The sequence below is a fragment of the Nicotiana tomentosiformis genome, chromosome 11, assembly GCF_000390325.3.
Source record: "Nicotiana tomentosiformis chromosome 11, ASM39032v3, whole genome shotgun sequence".
Lineage (NCBI taxonomy): Eukaryota > Viridiplantae > Streptophyta > Magnoliopsida > Solanales > Solanaceae > Nicotiana > Nicotiana tomentosiformis.
The window spans coordinates 47,735,634-47,756,460 of record NC_090822.1 but is presented as its reverse complement, the minus strand read 5'-3'; the positions used below and the strand labels follow the sequence as shown (position 1 = coordinate 47,756,460).

The window sequence follows — 20,827 nt, the reverse complement described above, 5'->3', positions numbered from 1 at the left end:
CAACAGGATCATCTATGTCTATGCATCCTTCAAGGCGCGAGTCTCAGGACCCGTTTAGACATAAATTTTGCCAAAATAAATTTGGGTTTTATTTGGCAAACACATGTTTGGCCATAGATTTTGCCTACATTTTGGCAAAATCCCAAATCTCAAATCCCAAATCCCAAAACCAGTTCAATAGCTGGTTTTGGGCCAAAATATCATTATTACATTTTTAAAAAAAATTGCCCCAAACTTTTTTATTTTATAAAAGAGCCCACCATTTATTATTTTGAAACAATGATGCTTCGTTTTCTCGGTCACCTGATAGTGTATCATGTAGTTCATTGTAAAAATGATGATTTTGTATCAAATTTATTTATGTTTAGGACTATGGTTTGCGATAATATAATGAATGTTATTGGTAATGGGAAATATGGGAAATATGTTTTGAAAACTGATGTCCAAACACATTTTCATCTTCAAACCAAATTTCACCCAAACAAATTTTTCATAACAAATTTGGAAATCTATAGCCAAACGCTAGCTCAGTCTTTGACTAGTAGAGGTCGAGGCAGAGGTAGAGGTTCCAGTTCAGGTGGTAACCAGAATAGTAGCTATTCTTTAGCGAGTCAAAAGGACCAAGAGTCTTCACCAGACGTTGTGACAGGTATGTTGACCATTTGCTCTCATGATGCTTATTCCTTGATAGACCCAGCATCTACTTTATCGTGTATTACCCCATTTGTCGTGGGGAAGTTTGGTATAGTGCCTGGAATACTAAGTGATCCTTTTGCGGTATCTACACCGGTTGGAGAATCGACTATTGCTAGACTGGTTTAACGAGATTGTACGGTGTCAGTTTGTGGTCGTCAGACCTCAGCCGACCTAGTTGAGCTAGAGATGTTGGATTTTGATGCTATCATGGGCATGGACTGGTTGGCAGCTTGCTATGCCACAGTTCATTGTCGAGCAACGACAGCTAGATTTCATTTTCTGGGTGAGCCAGTCCTTGAATGGGTAGGTAATACAGCGACACCCAGAGGTAGGTTTATTTCCTATCTGAAGGCGATGAAAATGTTCGCCAAAGGGTGCATTTATCATATTGTGCGAGTTAGAGATGCAGATGCTGAGATACCTACACTTCAGTCTATTCCAGTAGTCAAAGAGTACGCAGATGTATTTCTAGATGAACTTCCAGGTATTCCTCCATAGGGAGATATTGGTTTTGGCTTCGATTTGCTTCCAGGAACTCAACCAATATCCATCCCTCCATATAGAATGGCACCTGCCGAATTGAAGGAGTTGAAGGAGCAGTTAAAAGATTTGCTGGAGAAAGGTTTCATCAAGCCCAGTACCTCACCTTGGGGTGCACCGGTACTGTTTATATGGAAGAAAGACGGCTCGCTGAGGATGTGTATCTATTATAGGCAGCTGAACAAGGTAACTATTAAGAATAAGTATCCCCTTCCAAGGATAGATGACTTGTTTGATCAGTTGCAGGGAGCTAGATGCTTTTCAATGATTGATTTGAGGTCGGGGTACCACCAAGTCAGAGTTCGGGAGAAAGATATTCCCAAGACAGCCTTCAGGACCTGATATGGCCACTTCGAGTTCCTTGTCATGTCCTTCGGGTTGACGAATACACTAGCCGTATTCATGGATTTGATGAATAGCCTATTCCGAGCATTTTTAGATCTATTCGTGATAGTATTTATTGATGATATTATGGTTTATTCACGCTCAGAGGATGAGCATGTGGACCACCTGTGAGCGGTACTCCAAATCCCCCGTGATAGTAAATTATATGCTAAGTTCTCTAAATGTGAGTTTTGGTTAAAGTCTGTAGCATATTTGGGGCACATTGTATGCGATGGAGATATAAAGGTATACACTCAGAAGATTGAGGATGTGAAATCCTGGCCTAGACCTACCACTCCGACAGAGGTTCGTAGCTTTCTAGGCTTAGCGGGATACTATCGGAGGTTCGTAGAGCGTTTTTCTTCCCTTTTGGCACCATTGACGAAGTTGACGCAGAAAGCAACTAAGTTTCAGTGGACAGAGGATTGCAAGAAGAGTTTCCAAGAACTTAAGAACAGGTTGAACTCAGGGCCAGTTTTAACACTTCCAGAGGGTCAAGATGGTTATGCCATGTATTGTGATGCCTCAGGTGTCGAGTTAGGATGTGTCATGATGTAACAGGGGAAGGTAATTGCATATGCTTCAAGGCAGTTAAGGAAGCACGAGCGGCATTATCCAACCCATGACCTCGAGTTAGCTGTGGTTGTCCATGCACTTAATATATGGAGGCATTATTTATATGGTGTCCATGTTGATGTATTCATAGATCATAAAATACTGCAATATATCTTCAAGCAAAAAGAGTTGAATTTGCGACAGAGGCGATGGCTTGAGTAATTGAAAGATTACGATGTTAACATTCTCTACCATCCCAGGAAAGCTAATGTTATAGCAGATGCCTTAAGTCGCCGATGTATGGGTATCTTAGCACATGTAGAGGCCGGTAAAAGATAATTAACTAGAGAGATTCATTAATTGGCTTGTTTGGGGGTTCCATTAGTAGATTCTGGCGATGGTGGAGTTGTACTCCAAAATACTGCAAAATCATCTGTCATAGCTGAAGTAAAGGAGAGAAAGTACGAGGACCCAGAGTTGGTCAAGTTGAGAGAGCGAGTTTTGCAGCAGAAGAAGCCGTTATTAGAGCTCAAGGGAGATGGGGTTCTCAGATATAGGGGTCGTCTATGTGTTCCAGATGTAGCAGAGCTACGAGACAGGATTATATCAGAGGCACATTATTCGTGGTACTCCATTCATCCTGGGTCGACGAATATGTATCATGAAATTAAGGATATGTACTGGTGGAACGATATGAAGAAGAACATTGTTGAGTATGTTGCTCAGTGTCCTAGTTGCCAGCAGGTGAAGGTAGAGCACTAGAAGCCTGAAGGGCTAATGCAGACTATAGAGATCCCGACGTGGAAATGGGAGGCGATAAACATGGACATTGTCACAGGTTTACCTCGTTCTCATTGTAAGTTCGATTCCATATGGGTGATAATCGATAGGCTCACGAAATCAGCTCATTTCCTACCGGTCAGATCTACATATACAGTAGAAGACTATGCAAAGTTATATATTAAGGAGATAGTGCGGCTACACAGAGTACCAGCATCTATTATATCTGACCGTGGGGCCCAGTCTACAACATATTTTTGGAGGTCATTTCAGAAAGGTCTAGGGAGTCAGGTGAATCTCAGCACAACTTTTCATCCACAGACTGACGGACAAGCCGAGCACACAATTCAGACGCTCGAGGATATGTTACGAGCATGTGTGTTAGATTTTAAAAGAAGTTGGGATGAACATTTACCTCTTATCGAGTTTGCATATAATAACAGTTACCACTCCAGTATCCAGATCTCCTATAGGGTGGTTTGATATTGGAGAATCTGGGTTACATGGGCTAAACCTGGTTTAGCAAGTTGTAGAGAAAGTAAAGCGTATCCGGGAGCGACTGTTGACATCCCAAAGTCGTCAGAAGTCATATTCTGACGTGCGGCGACGAGACTTAGAGTTCGGGGTTAATGACTGGGTATTCTTAAAGGTGTCACCTATGAAGGACATGATGAGGTTTGGCAAGAAAGGCAAGCTTAGCCCACGGTATATTGGGCCTTATAGGATCATTCGGAGAGTAGGCCAAGTAGCTTATGAGTTAGAATTGCCCTCGGAATTGGAGTATGTCCATCCATTTTTTCACGTATCTACGTTACGAAAGTGCATTGGCAATCCTACCCGAGTGGTGCCCACGGATGATGTACAGATTACAGAGGACTTGTCATACGAGGAAATTCCGGTTGCCATCCAAGACCGACAAATCCGCAAACTATGGAATAAGGAGATAGCCTCCATGAAGGTCTTAAGCAAGAATATGGAATAGATGACGTGGGAAGCGGAGGAAGAAATGAAGTCTAAATACCCCCACCTATTTCAAACTGAAGATATGGCTCGAGGTGGGATACCTCAGCACAGCTCTATTCAGGCCAGTAGGTCATCAGGTAAGCTCTTATTTTTTACTTTAAGAATTTATAATGGATAGCTATGTGAGACCAAGTGTTGCTATTTGTAGACATTGGCCATATTTGGCATGTATAGTATATTTTCTGGCTGCGTACAGGTTGGTTTTAATCTAGTGAACGGAGGAGACTCTGGCCAAATTTTCCCAAAGGCTCTAAGAATAAACATTCGAGGATGAATGTTTCTAAGGGGGGAAGGATGTTACGTCTCGCGTTTTCATACATTAAAGTTTTGTCGTAAGTTAATCGACGTAAGTTCAGGAATGAGGTTACTTTGGGATTATAAGCATTATGATATTTAAAACACGTGATGAATAAATTCGTGAAGGAGAGAATGTAAGCAAATAGAAAAAATGAGTTTCGTCGAAGTTTGGCAATTTGGGATAAAATACAGTCCAAGCTATAATACCCTGTATTTATGGACTAGTACCATACAAGGTACCATATGACCATGATAGTATGATGTATAAAGTGTATTAAAAATGAGTAGTATTTTAAGTTAATTGAGATAATTCTTAATTATATGGGTAATTGGTTAATTATAGTTTAATGAGAGATTAACCATGTAATTAAGGATTTGTGGATAATTGTAGGTGGGGACAAAGCCCCCCTCATGTGGCAGCAAGTGGAGGAATATTGGATAAGTGACTCTTGACTTTAGACCATTGAATTAAGAGGACACATGGATAATATCCTAATCCACTCCTTGCAAACACGAAGAAAGAGAAATCATAATAGTCATTCCTACACTTATCTTGAATTAATACCAAACTTCATTTGGTAAGGAAGTTATACATAATGCAAAGCCAAGAACAATACTCATCCCTACACTTATCTTGCAATAATACCAAACTTCATTTGGTAAGGGAGTTACACAGAATGCAAAGCCAAGAATGACAATCATCCCTACACTTATCTTGAATTAATATCAAACTCCATTTGGTAAGGGAGTTACACAGAAAGGCAAAGCCAAGAACGAGGGTAAGGGGATTCGGAAATTTATACGAGACTCCATACTATAATAGCAACGAGATTTTTTGATTCTAAGGGAGTACGGTGTAATCCTTCTCAAGAATATCATACAGATGTTTTCCCTACTCCAGGTATGTTAAGGCTAAGCCCTTCCTTCATGTTGGCAGGATCTCGTAATTACATGTGTCTGATAAAAAGGTATAAAGAGAAGTTCATAATCCTGAATTTATATACATTATCTTAGTCTCATAAATTACAGTATTTTTATTAACATCGAGCTTTAATAGATGGGCAGGCCCCTATTGGGAAACCTCTGATCAGATAGTAAGTTATATACCGAGCCTACTGTGGCCGAGCGCCTATAAGCGAGCCCAAAATGGCTGAGATACAGAGCCTAGTATGGTCGAGCGCCTATGAGTGAGCCTACTATGGCGGAGCAGTTACACGTTACGAGCCATATAGGGCCGGACACTTATTTTACTTAATATATTGAGAGAGTTAAGTCAGTATCAGAAGGCAAGTATTTCTCCAGATCATCTTTGACTCCCAGTTACTTTCAGTTATTATATTATCAGTTCAGTTTCAGCTTTCAGTTATTTTATTGCCTTGCACACTCAGTACATTATTTTGTATTAACGTCCCTTTTTCTGGGGACAGTTGCATTTCATGTGTGCAGATTCAGACAGACAGGCAGGTCGACCTCCTCTGTAGGTATTGCCCGAGTTTAGCTTTATCAGTAATCTCCACGTCCTTCGGAGTTACTGGGTCTAGATATTTTGTATATATATGTATATAGGTTTTGGGTAGATCGGGGCTCTGTTCCAATCACGGTACATCCATCAGTAGAGGCTTGTAGACATAACCTGTCAGTTAGTGCAGTATGTTGGGCTTGTAGGCCTTGTATGTATATTTTGTTGGTTTGGTAGTTGTATTAGTTATGACAGCCTTGCCGGCCCAGCTTTATATTGATGTTTAGTCAGCGTTGGTTTCCATTCAGTTGTATATTTTGCTTCGCAAATTGTCTTGCAATGTGGCCCATGGCCAAAGTATGACATTATATGTTCAGAGCTCCTTAGTCGTAAGTTGGTACGCAAGGATAGATGAGGCACCGGGTGCTGGTCTCGCCCCCCAGGCTCGGGGCGTGACAATTTGTTATCATGTCTATCACTAAACCTGCCTACTTGATGTGTTCTGCATGCCAAGATTAGCCATAAAATGAAAGCTTTTATTTGATATCTCATGACGTCTTGACATCACTGTCTTGGGATGATCCCCACTTATAAATCCGAGCAATGTTTGGTTCTCGTAATTGGAAAACTCATAAATGTTCTCTATACGTTATGATATTTAGGATCAACATCAAGGCCTTTGTCACCATCAAAACTTTAATAATCCACCTATAGTGACATGTTCTTACATGTTGTGTTCTATCGAAGAATATTACAAGGTCCATATTGTGTAAAGACTTTAACTGCTTATGTTTTGACACTAGTGATAGTTGCAATTTATGAGTGTCTTAACCTCTAAAAGGTTTCTGATGAACCTTTGATACTTGTCTCTTTCATGTTGGCTATGTGAAACTGCTAAGTTGACACTTTATATGTGTCGAGACCTTTGAGGAAGAGTAGGAGTTTATGACCAAAGGTATTTAGGTGTGAGCTTGGTTTGTGGTTGAGGTACCCCTCCCTGACACAAGCACTGCTCGGGGTCCATGAGACCCTCGTGAACTTTGAAGTGTCAGGGGTCCATAGGGGTACTTCATCCATAAATGTGGTGACCCTAAGCCTATGTTCACTAACTTCAATTAATCCTCATAGGGTTAGCATGAATAAATTGACTTTACTGCATCCCTTAACTATTTGTTACTATTAATTGCTATGATTTTGTCTTGTTTTACCCTATATAGATATACACTAATTATTATCTTTCCCTTTTTTATGCATGTTCGATTGGGCCTACTGAGTTCATTTGGAACTCAGGTCCAAGTTCCAAAACTGGGCTGCTTTCCCTGCTTGTTGGATTCTGCCACTGCTATAGTCAATCTGGGCCTGGTTTGCTTGCCAGCCCAAATCTTAAGAGTCCAGCTTTCCTTCCTCATATTTTTAAATGATAGTTGTTATTCTTTGTTGTTTTATGTATATATCTTGGAATATTAACCTTATTATTGGATATTCTTTGATATTTTGATTGTTTAAGAAAATTAGGCATATTAGGACTTATAGGTAAAAAGGGTAAATTAGATTACTAGGTTCATCTGCTTCAATAACCTTAACATTTTGAACATTAATAGTTTGAGACTAACCATTTAACAAACAAACAACATCTATTTATACTTACAGCTAATGAATTTCAGTGATTTTAAGGTTTTTGGCATATTTAAAAAAATAAAAATAAATCCTCCTTGAAAAATCTTCAAATGGATCATGAGTAATATAAGAGTTGTTTCAAGATAAAAGCAATCATATATAGTCGAACCTACAAGGAATAACATAAATAAGTTTAAAAACATAAGGCATTTCACTAGGGTAGTTTTTCATAAAACAAACAGGGTATATTCCTTTTCAATCAAAAGAATATTTTTGGAGTAATCTTTTATTCTAAGAGTTATAAAGATCCATAAATAAGCATCACTTTTCTAAAGAAGATACACAACATTTTCTTAAAATTAGCTTTCAAGCAAAACTTAAAACAACTTTATAAAATCTCACTTAACAATTTCAAAAAGTTAATCAACCAGAATATTGACATTTCATTCCACGAACCTTGCCTAAGTTTAAGGAGCTACCTCAGGTAGATTTTAATAGATGCCTAAAATCTCACCGGTTAGTAGACCATTAGGATAACTACAACCCTTAACCAAATCTCACCGGTTAGCAGACTATTAGGATAATAATTTTCACTGACTTATAGGTACCATATTATACCTTAAATATTAGGTGGCAACTCTTTTATTCATCTTAAGAAGAACCACTAGTTGTATTTTGTTATAACCTGTACAAAATAGAGTGCACCACCCGCTACTCACACTCTAGAGCAAATATCTCATGGTTATCAGACCCCAGCAATTTTACTATTTGGGGCGGTTCAGCTCGTTGTTCCTACACAGCGCGGGGAGAGACCCCAATGTCAGATGAGGGGCTAAAGATGTTTGACAAGTTTACCAAGTGGTTTCCCCCACACTTTCGTTGTGCACCTTTCTGTAGACCCTCCCCTCCCCCCCCTCCCCCTCAAGATTTCTTGGACCATTTCCATGAGATATTATGGAATATGGGTATAGTGGAGTCCAACGGAGTTGATTTCACAATGTTTCAAATACATGGTTCTGCCAAGTGATGGTGGCATGTTTATGTACATGGAAGGCCAGCAGGTTCACCTCCTCTCACTTCGGCTTAGCTCTCACAGTTGCTCTTGGAGAAGTTCATTTCCTTCACTTAGAGAGAGGAGTTCTGCAGTCAGTTTGAGCGCCTTTAGCAGGTTAGCATGATTGTTACTCAGTATGGGACCATATTTGTGGACCTATCATGCCATGCAGCAACCCTGATTCCTATTGAGAGGGAGAAGTTGCGGAGGTTCATAGATGGCCTTACATATGGCATCAGGTTACAGATGGACAGAGAGGTCGACGATGATATTTCTTTTACATTGGTAGTGGAGATCGCCAAAAGGACCGAGCGCATCATGGGCCAACCTAAGGAGACGACCTCTGATAAGTGGCCCAGTTATTTTGGAGGATTCAGTAGTGCCTCATCTGGAGGCAGGTGTTCCTTTGGTAGAGGATATCCTATCAAGCCGGTACAATTAGCTCTATAGGTCACACATGGTCCTTTAGGCAGTCTTGGTGCTAATGGGTCCCGTTCTAAGCAGCCAAAATTCAGTACACCTTTAGCTCCCATTAGTGAATTACCGATTTAGAGCTATCATGGTTGTCATTTGGGTCTTCATGGTTAGTCTCATATTCAGCAGCCATGCCAGCCAAGAGAGAAATTTGAGTGTGGAGGTGCGAGTCATATCAGGAGGTATTTTCCCATACTTTAGAGCAGTATGCCACAGAACGGTACTCGTGCCATGATTCAAGCATCGGTTGATGCCACAGGGGTCAGACAGCCCGTGGTAGAGGTTAGACGGTTAGAGGTGGAGGCTAGTTAGTGAGTGGTCGTCTGATACGTGGAGGTCAGATTGTTGGTGCACATCCTCATTGTTATACATTTCCAACTAGACTTAAGGCAGAGTCGTCTGATGCAGTTATTATAGGTATTATTTAGTCTATCATAGAAATGCTTCTGTGTCTACACCCGTTGGAGATTTTGCAGTAGTTGATTAGGTATTTAAGTCTTGTGTTGTTACTGTTAATGGTTTTGATACTATAGTTGATTTTCTATTGTTGGACATGGTGAATTTTGAAGTTATTCTTGGTATGGATTAGTTGTCCCTGTATGACTCTATCTTGGATAAACATGCAAAGATTGTGACTTTAGCCATGCTGGGGTTACCTAGATTGCGAAGAGCGACACTTTGTCACTCCACTAGCAGGATGGTTTTATATTTGAGGTATTGGCTTATTGTAGAGAAGGGATGTTTGGCATATTTAGCTTATATCTATGATTCTAGTGCGAAGGTTCCTTCTATGGATTCGGTACCGGTTGTGAGTGAGTCTCTTGAGGTGTTTCCTACAAATTTATTGGGTATGCCACCCGACAGGCATATCGACTTTTGCATTGATTTGGTGTCGGGCACTCAGCCCATTTTAATTCCACCATACCATATGGCTCCAAGTGAGTTAAAATAATTGAAGGATCAGTTACAAGATATGCTTGATAAGGGATTCATTAAACTGAGTGTTACACCTTGGGTGCGCTGGTGTTGTTCGTCAAGAAAAGGGACGGATCGATGAGGATGTGCGTAGATTAATGACAGTTAAACAAGGTCACTATCAAGAACAAGTATCTGTTGCCGATGATTGATGATTTATTTGATAAACTTCATGGTGCCCGGGTGTTTTCCAAGATTTATTTGAGATTTGGCTACCATCAGGTGACGATTAGGTCATCGGGTGTGTAAGGTCCCATAACATTTCACAAAATATCTGGGGTTTTGTGGTACCGAGGAAAGCTCGCCGTAGTATGAACTTTTTGGGTTAAGCAGAGCGTTGGGGCGTTGAAGAAAAATTATTGTAGAACAGGGCATTTTATGCGGTCCATTATGAGACTGCAAAACTGATCTGCAGACCACAGATCCACCATAGAGTGAAGCCGAGAAATGGGCCAATTTTGGAAGTTGTTTTGGCGTTTAACTATGCGACCGCATAATCATTTCGCGGGTTGCACATCCGTCGTAGAACCAGCATGAAGATTTTCGGAGGGAGATTCTGCGATCAATTATGTGGACACAAAGTTGATATGCGGGCCGCAGACTGGACCAGACCAGCCTAGTTTTTGGGACCATTTCTGCGGTCTATTTTGTGGGTCGCATACCTGATCTGCGGTGCACTATGTGACCTCAGAGTTGAGTTCGGAGGGACCATTTTCTGGTTTAAAAACCTGACCCCATTTTTTATAAAACAACCTTAGGGGTCATTTTAGAAGGTTCAAATTGAAATTTTAGAGAGAGAAAAGTAGTCTAGAGTGAGAAGAGGAATTCCTAAGCTATTTGTTCATCAATCTTTGCACAAGTCTGAAAGAATTCACAAGGATAGCTCACAAGGTCTTCATCCAAGAGGTAAGATTCTAGCCCTAGCCTTCAATTTCGAAATTTGGGTTGGGAATAAGTAATAGGGAAGAAGGTTTTGAGAATAAGAGTTGTTAGTTATGCATGCATGTACTAATAAAGATGGTAGGGAGGTTGTGGAGTATTTGTGGGTGGCCTATTGAATTGGGGAATTATTGTGGGGTAAAGGAACCCACCATAGGAGGACCTTGAAACTTTAATGCACACTAGTGCTTGATAAAATGCTCAAATGAGCTGAACCCCCGAGAATCTTCCTAATTATAGTTAAATTTTGCCATTTCTTTAATTAGATTGAAGTCGCTAGGAGTTTTAGAATGTTGTAGTAAATCACAGAAAGCTCAATCAAGGTATGTTGGCTAAATTCCTCTTGTAGAATCGATTTCCATGAAGTCCTAGTAAGTTGCGATTATGATTTGCTCAATTTCTTATGTCTCAAATTCCGAGTCCTTCCTAATAGATTCAATTATTCCTAACTAAGTGTTGTGTTGAAAGATATATGTACCCAAAATGCCCTCCAAATGTTCCTATCATATCATGATTCCCTCCGAGAATGCAATCTAGTATGATCAACGTACCAAAGGTGTTGTGATTTAAAAATCATGTTTCAATTGCAAGCTAGTATGCCTAATTGTGGAAGAGAAACTCAGTGTGCCTAAGACTCTTGTTTGATCAGATGTGTACTTAAAGTATTGATTTAAAAATTCTCTTATTGGTGATAATCCATGGTAACGCTTGAAAGTTATAGGGGTGAGTATGAAATGTGAAATACGGCCGATGTGCCAAGAATTTATATTACAACGGTGGCCACTAGTGCCAATGAAATGGAAATATGGGTGAAAGATAATGAAACAAGTTGTAAATCCTTTAAATAATAAATGCTTTGGGAGTATTTTCTAGTCACCGAGAAAGGGTAGTTCGAAATGACCTAACCCCGAAACTACATGCGCCTGTGTAGGAGTTATTGAGGGGTAAATCCCCATGTTGATTTGATGAGATTGTTTCCCCTTATATGGGATGAGATTGATGTGCTGAGATATTTCCCCTTAAATGGAATGATATTATTTCCAGCAAGATGTGATGTGATGTCGACCCACACGGCATTGTGGTGAGACGGCTTAGCCGATCGGACGGAGATCGAACACCATGTCGCGCACATGGTGGTGTTGTGAGTGGATGTCTTGAGGTGAGATTGCCTAGCCGATCGGGCTGAGATCGGACTCCGTGTTAAAATCACTGTGGTATATCGGTACTAAAGATCTCCCAACTTAAAAATATTGAAACTTACATGATATTTACTTTTCTTCTAACTTGACACCTTGATACTGTTTGAGGATCTTAATGATTTCATGTTTCCTTCTCCTTTTTCCATTACTCATTTTATTAAGAGGGTGTTTAGTTTTACATACTAGTACTATTCTATATGTACTAACGTCCCCTTTGCTGGGGCTGCTGCATCTTTAATGGATGCAGGTGGTTCCATAGCAGGTGGTATTGATCAGTGATAGCAGCACACCCTCACCTCAACTAACTTGGTGAGTCCCATTTCATTTCAGGGTCCTGTATCTCTTGTCCTCTATGTATATTGTTCTAAGGTATAGCCAGATCCTTGTTGCCGGCACCATCATGCTACTCTTTTATATCTATTAGAGGCTCTGTAGACATAGCATGGGTGGTACCTTTGTTTTGGAAAGTCAAATTAGAAATGTTGTATGTGTGTCATATGTTTCCACTTCTAAACTATGAATCTATAATGTAATACTTTGGAGAATCTTGAATGAAGTTCTAACGGTAATGAAATTTGGATTGTTCATGTAACCTTCTCATTGTCTAGTTAATGAAAATATATCTTCTCTTTATTAATGGGTGAGTTTGGGTAGAAGGCATTATACAGGCTTGCTTGGCCGGGTTATCTTGGTAGAGTGCCGGTCGCGCTCCCCGATGTCGAGGCGTGATAGGATGTTTCTAAGATAGCTTTTTGGACTCGTTATAGTCAGTACTAGTTCTTGGTTATGTCATTTGGATTGACTAATGCTCCAGCATCCTTTATGGACTTGATTAACCGAGTGTTCAAGCCTTATCTGGATTCCTTCGTGATTGTCTTCATTGATGATATTTTTGTTTACTCTCTCAATCGAGAGGAGAATGAACAGCACCTAGGGGTAGTACTGTAGACTTTGAAGGATACTCAGCTACATGCCAAGTTTTTGAAGTTTGAGTTCTGGTTAGACACAGTTTCCTTTTTGGGACATGTTGTGTCATCTGAGGGTATCAAGGTGGATCCTAAGAATATTGAGGTAGTTCAGATTTAGCGTAGACCAACTTCAGCTACATAGATTCAGAGCTTCTTAGGTTTGGTGGGTTACTATCTCTGATTCGTGGAGGGTTTTTCATCTATCTCAACCTCATTGACCAAGTTGACCTAGAAGGGTTCTCTTTTCATATGTTCTAACGTATGAGAGGCGAGCTTTTAGATGCTCAAGACAGCCTTGACTACATGCCCAGTGTTGGTATTGCTTACATGTTCATGCTCATACAATGTGTATTGTGATGTATCGTGTATTGAGTTTGGCACGGTGTTGATGCAGGACGGTAGGGTGATTGCCTAGGCGTCTCGTCAGTTGAAGGTTCATGAGAAGAACTACCCTTTGCATGATTTGGAGTTGACAGCTATTATTCATGCGCTCAAGATTGGAGGCACTATCTATACGATGTTCTATGTGAGGTCTATACTGACCATCGGAGTCTCCAACATTTGTTCAAGCATATGGATCTTAATTTGCGGTAGTGGAGATGGTTAGTGTTACCAAAGGACAATGATATTATCATATTATATAACCCGGAGAAGGCCAATGTAGTGGTCGATGCATTGAGTAGGAAGGCAGAGAACATAGGAAGCTTGGCATTTTTACCGGCAGTGGAGAGGCCATTAACCATGGACATTCAGGATTTGGCCAATCGTTCATGAGGTTGGATGTTTCGGAGCCTAGACGGGTTCTTACTTGTGTTATTGCACAGTCATTATTGTTGGAGCGCATCAAGTCTTGCCAATTTGATCATCCTCTCTAGTTGGTATTGAAAGACACGGTTCAGCAGTGTGGTGCAAAGGAGTTTGTGATTGGAGATAATGGTGTTATGTGGCTTCAGGTCCGGGTTTCTATGGCTGAATGTTGATAGGTTGAGAGAGTTGATCCTTGAGGAGGCTCACAGTTCACGGTATTCCATTCACCTAGGTGTCACGAAGATGTACCGTGATTTGAAGCGGCACTATTGGTAGCAGAAGTTGAAGAATGATATTGTTGGTCATGTCTCTCGGTGTTTGAATTGTCAATAGGTGAAGTATGAACATCAAGTCGGGTGGGTTGACATAGAGATTGGAGATGCCGGAGTGGAAATGGGACGCATCACTAGGGACTTTTTGGTAGGCTTACCACGGACCTTGAGGAAATATGATGTACTTTGGGTTATTGTGGATCAGTTAACTAAGTCTGCACACTTCATTCCAGTGATGATATCCTATTCTTGAGAGAAGTTGGCTCAGATTTACATCCGGGAGATTATTTGTCTGCATGGCATGCCTATTCTATTATTTCTAACTGGGGCACGTAGTTTACTTCACACTTTTTGAGAATCGTGCATCATGAATTGGGCACGCAGGTCGAGTTGAGTACCGCATTTAATCATCAGATGGACAGATAGTCTGAGCGCACTATTATGATTTTGAGGACATTCTGCGGGCATGCTCTATGGATTTCGGGGGTCTGTGGGATCATGTCTTACCTCTAGCGGAGTTTTCCTACAACAACATCTATCAGTGGAGCATTCAGATGGCTCCGTACGAGGCCTTGTATGGGAGGCGATGTCGTTCGCCGGTTGGTTGGTTTGAACCCGTTGAGACTAGATTGTTGGAGACCGATATAGATCGTGATTCTTTGGAGAAGGTTAAGGTGATTCAAGAGCGACTTCGTACAGCTCAGTCCAGGCAAAAGCTTTATGGGGATTGGAAGGTTCCAGATATGGCTTACATGGAAGGCGAGAAGGTTATTCTCTAAGTGTCACCTATGAAGGGCGTGATGCGAATTGGCACGGTTGAGATCTTGGAGAGAGTTAGGAAGTTCCTTATGGGCTTGCATTGCCTCCTAGCCTAGTAGGGGTACATCCGGTTTGTCACATTTCCATGCTTCGGAAGTACCATGAGGATAGGTCACATATTTTGGACTTCAGCATGGCGAAGCTTGATGTGAATTTGACCTACGAGGAAGAGTCGGTGGCTTCTAGACCGGATGGTTCGAAAGTTGAGATTTAAGAGTTTTCCTTCTATGAAAGTGCATTGGAGAGCTCAGCCAATTGATGAGGCTATGTGAGTCCGAGTCTGATATGAGGAGTAGATACCCGCACCTTTTTACCAGTCCTGGTACATTTCTATGTCCGTTCAAGTACGAACGTTTCTTTTATAGGTGGAGAATGTGACGATCTGAAAGGTCATTTTGAGTAATAGCTCCCTTTTCTATGTTCAGTGACCTCATGTAGCTTTATTTAATGATATATGACTTGCGTGCAATGTCCGTGTCATTTTTTTAGAAAGCTTATTTGTGACATTTTAAAGAAAATATCATTTTTGCCTTTCAAAATGACTTGTGTTGACCATGGTCAACGCTTTTGGTAAACTACCTCAGATCGATGTTTTGACGATTCTGGTAGGTTCGTAAAATGTTTTTGGGATTGTACGCATGTTTGGTTGGGGTCTCGGGTGACCAAAGGCCGTTTTGGCGCATTATGTAAAAATTTTGAAACTTGTGTTTCAAAGTTTAAAATCTTGAGTTTTGATGACCGATTCTTGATATTTGATGTTATTTTACTGATTTGAGTTAGCGAGCAAGTTTGTATGATGTTATTACACCTGTGTGAATGATCGGATTGTACCCTGAAGGCTCGGGTGAGTTTTGGATGCGTTTTGGAAGGTTTTGAATTACTGATGCAAAACTGTACTGGTTGATCTGCAAGTCTCGCATTTGCGACGACCTGTTCGAAAATGCGAGCTTCGCTTTTGTGGAGTCAAGATCGCATTTGGGACATTTGGGCTGGGCAGTAAAGCTTGGCAATTGCGAAGCAGTGGTCGCATATGTTAGTAGGTGCGCTTCATTTTTGCGATAAATATGTTGCTTTTGGGACTGGGAGGCTGAAATAGAGGGCTTCACAAATGTGAAGACATGCCCGATTTTGTGATAGGTGGGACTTCAAAATTGCAAAGTTTTGGGTCGCAAATGCAACATTAGGGGGCTCAGAATTAGGGGGCTCAAACACTTATCGCATTTGCGATCCGTGGTTCGCTTTTGTGATGGTTTCAATTGCGAACAAGAGTTTGCAATTGCATCATCTACAGCTAGGGAAAAGTTGGGAAAATCGGGACCTAGCTCATTTTACACCATTTTTTAATCCTAAGTTCCATAGAGGCGACTTTTGAAGGGGAATTTCTTCCAAATTTCAATGATAAGCAACTTTAACTTGTTTGCAATAAATTTCAATTACTTTTCCATGAATTTTATCATAAAATCTTTGAATTTCAAAGTAGAAATTGGGGTTTTAGGTAGAATTTAGGAATTTTAGGAAATTGATATTTGGACCTCGAATTGAGGTTAGATTTCAAATCAAATTACATGTCTGGACTCGGGGGTGAATGGATAATCTAGATTTGGTCCTAATCTTGGATTTTGACAACGTGGGCCTGAGTTGACTTTTTGTTGATTTTTCTAATTTAGTTAAGATTGAACCTTTTTCTAAAGCTTGTTTTGATATGAACAATATTTGACTAGATTCGATTGGTTTGGAGGCTTCTTCCAAAGGGAAAACCGTGTTGGATTGTTGACTTGTTTCTGGAAAGAGGTAAGTGTCATAGCTCACCTTAACTTGAGGGAATTTGGACTTGATTAGTCAATTTGCTACGTGATATATGTGTGGGGACGACGTATATGCAAGGTGAAGAGTGCATATGCGTTGTCATGGGTTTAAGCATGCGGGATGGACTACCTAATTGCATGCTTTCAATTATATCATGCCTTCATTTATTCCATGTTATTACTTGTTACATGCCTTAATTTATGCTTGTCTTTATTGTTAAATATGTGTCTTCACTGTTATAAGCTTCGATATACTACATGTTTCTCTATACCCATGCCTTTATTTATTGTCTACTTTTACTTGTTCTTTGCTCTTATATGCCATTAGATAGATACATTAACTTGTCTCATGACCTTAATTGTTTATTCGTCTTACATGCTTTCTATGTCACTTTACTATGTTATGTTGGATTTCATAGAAAACTGTTATGTTTTGGTTCCTTTTACGTACGTGTGAGATACGCCGAAGATGGTTGTAGTATTATATGTGTGTGTATGTGTGTGGATCGTGTTGCACGCCATAGCGGTATTATATATTGTGGATTGGATTGCACACTTCAACGGTAGTATTATTATATGTTGATCGTATTGTACGCTTCAACGGTATCATTATAATATGTGAATTGGGTTGCACACTGCAATGGTATTATTATTATATGTGGATCGGGCTTCCCACTACAACGGTATTATTATAATATGTTGATTGGGTTGCACGCTGCAACGGTATTTTATATACATATATATATATATGGATCGGGTTGTGCGCCGTAATGGAGAAGTTGTATTACAGTAATATTTTGGTTGTTGGTTCCCATTACCATATTGTGTTGTGAGACTGAGAAATGATGATATTCTGGGGCCCTATTATGTATTTCTTGTTTTGGTTATCATGTTAATTAGTTATTTCTTTATTCCATTATTGTTTTTCTACTTATGCTCGCACAGGTGTTTAGTGAGTGTCTTCTCGTAGCCTCGTCACTACTTCGTGGAGATTAGGCTCGGCACTTACGGAGTACATGGGGTCGGTTGTACTCATACTACACTTTTGCACTTCTTGTGCAAATCCCGGTGTTGGTCCCAGCGGCGCGTAGCGGAGATTGCTCGGGCCTGTCTTTTCAGGAGATTTGAGGTAGAGCTCCACAACGTTCATAGACCCTGAAGTCCATTCTTATCTATATCACTATTCATTTCATATCAGATAGTTGTATTTCATTTTAGACTATGTTTGTAGTATTCTAGCAGCTCATGTACTTATGACATCAGTTTCTGGGATTAGACTAGACAGTGATATTTATGGATTCTATTATATATTTCAAGTATTTCAGTCTTATTTTCTGAATAATTTTGCATTTAAAATATTTAAATTGATTAATTATTTTTGCTAATATTGGCTTGCCTAGCAAGCGGATGTTAGGCACCATCACAGTCCCATGGTTGAAATTTTGGGTCGTGACAAGTTAGTATCAGAGCACTAGGGTTCCAAGGTCTCACGAGTCATGATCAAGCTTAGTAGAGTCTTGAGAACCGGTACAGAGACGTCTGTGCTTATCTTCTAGAGGCTATATGGCTTTAGGAAATTTCACATTCTTTCTTTCTCTATCGTGCGACTTTGTTCTAAAGCTGAGTTTGAATCATTCTTCTCTTATTCTCTCATAGATGGTGAGGACACATATGGGGTCCTCAATTGATTAGGAGTCGGAGCATTGGGTTGCAGCCATTACCAGGGGTAGGGGCCGGGACTGAGGTAGAGGCAGAGATCAACCTAGAGCACGCACAACGACACTTGTTATTGTTCCTCAAATATATCAAGATGATGAGATCCTTGTTGTGACCGAGCCAAAAGGACCAACTCAGGTAACATAGGGGTTCATTGCTACCCTAGTGCATCAGGACGCCCTAGTCCACATGGTTGTCTTGATTGAGAGTATGGCACAGGCCTATGTATTTCCTGTGACACCAGTCATCACTGAGGCCAGGGGAGGAGCCTAGATTCCCGCTACTCATACTCCAGAGCAGATAGCTCACGGTCACCAGACCACAACAGTTCTACCAGTTGGGGCGGTTCAGCCCGTTATTGCTACACAGCCTGGGGAGAGACCCACGATGTCAGATGAGGAGCTGAAGAGGTTGTCCGTGATATATTTCGCAACATGGGTATAGTGGAGTCCAACTGAGTTTATTTTATAGTATTTCATATGCATGGTTCTACCAAGAGAAGGTGGCAGGTGTATGTATAGGGCAGGCCAGCAGGTTCATCACCCAACAAAAAATATATAATATTTTCGTATTTTGAAAATTGTTATGTTTTAACTTGGCATTTGGATATCATTGATTGTTACTTGTTGCTTCCATGGTGTTTCCCCTTCTGATATTGGCATCTTATTTCTAAAGAGGACATTTAGCTACACAGGTACTATTCCACATATACTAACGTCCCTTTTGTTGGGGGCACTGCATCTTTAATGGATGCAGGTGGTTCATCAGCGGGCAGCTTTGGTCCTCGTTAGTAGTCACTCTCTATTCAATAGATTTTGGTAAGCCCTACTCTACTCCGGGCCCGATGTCACTAGATGTTGTACTTTGTGTTTTGAGGTATAGCCGAGGCCTTGTCACCGGCACTTCCATATTTCTCTTCGGTTGTACTTAGAGGCTCCGAAGACATAGTGTGGGTGGTGTTTGATGTTGGGAATTGAACTAGAAGTGTTGGTATTTTGGCAAACATGTTTTTCATCATATCTATAAACTTGTAATATTTCGGGAATTGTAAATGAATCTCTTTTGAATAATGGAAAAAGAATATGGAACACTTGACTCTTTCCTTATTTATCCCTTGTACTTCTTCTTATATTGTTAATGGGCAAGGTTGGGTAGAAGCATCTAGCAGGCTTGCTTGAATGGGGTATCTCGATTGAATGCCGGTCGCGCTCCCCGAGGTTGGGGCGTGACAAACTTGGTCTCAGAGCCTATGGTTTTAAAGTTTCCTATGATGTCTCAGAGCTGTGTCTAGTAGAGTCCTTCTTATCGGTGTGTTGTCAACCACATCTATAATGGGGAGTCTACTTGGACATTTAGGAATTTCACACTTCTTTGATACTCCAGATCGTGCGATAGAGCCCAAGATAAGGGGCTAATTTCCTAGTCATGTCTCATTTTCCAGATGAGTAATCCACGCGTTCGGAGAAGCGAGGAGGGAATGACCCCGCCATTGAATCTGGGGGAGATGGAACAAGAGTTTGTTGGGAGAATGCATCAAGCCGTGGAGGGATTGGAAGAACTTGTTGCTAAGGGAAGTGTCCTTGTTCCTATCAATTTCACCGCACCACCGGATCGTGTGGTGAGAGAATCTAAGGAATGAAAGAGGGTTGTTGGTACTAATGAAATGGATTGTTTGATTTGCAAGAAGCGTCACTTGGGAACATGTTGGATGACTCTTGAAATATGTTACGGTTGCAGAAAGAGGGGGCACAAGAAGAACAAATGACCTAGGTTGGGTACACCCATCCCGGTCTGCCCAATATGCGGGAAGGAACATTTGGCGTCGTGTTGTAAATATGCGAAACCGCATGTTAGGGGTGGCAGGTTTGGGAAATTCCAAAGTCCTACACAGCAAACCGGTACAGGGATTATTACTCACGCATTGGAGGCCTGGAGGAAGGATAAGAGGGATGCTCATGATGTATGCAAAAAGGGTGAATATGAGGTCATTGGGGCGAGTCAGTTTAGCTGACCTCATCCCCGTTGTGTGAAGTGTGGGAGATGTCATTCGGGAGTATGTCACTATGGTACCAATGTATGCTACGAGTGTGGTATGAGGGGTCACATTCAGAGATATTATTGTTCGTCTCGCCAGAGCATGGGCAGGGATGCGGCACAGCCAACCAGTTCTGCAGCAATTACATCCACAGCGCCTCCCCCAGCTCGAGACACTATAGCGCCCACAGGGTGTGGAGCAGCTAGGGTGGTATCAAGAGCTCGGGAGGCCCCAGCAGGTTTTATGCTATGAGGAGGCGTCAAAGGTCGGAGGCTTCTCCAGATGTGGTTACAAGTATATTGACTGTCCAATCTCATGATGTATGTGCTCTTATTGATCCCGGTTCCACTTTGTCATATGTCATTCCTTATGTTACTATGGAATTTGGGATAGAACCGGAACAGCTTTATGAG

General features: G+C 40.9%; 1 protein-coding gene across 1 annotated transcript; it reads left to right on the top strand.

Annotated features, from left to right (window-relative positions):
* The first annotated feature begins 390 nt into the window (after positions 1-390).
* On the top strand, positions 391-2,178 carry LOC138901396 (uncharacterized). Its single transcript, XM_070189157.1, has 5 exons — positions 391-649; positions 692-742; positions 842-1,180; positions 1,829-1,926; positions 2,017-2,178. The coding sequence occupies exons 1-5, from the start codon at positions 391-393 to the stop codon at positions 2,176-2,178; spliced, it is 909 nt and encodes a 302-aa protein (XP_070045258.1).
* Positions 2,179-20,827: the final 18,649 nt, after the last annotated feature.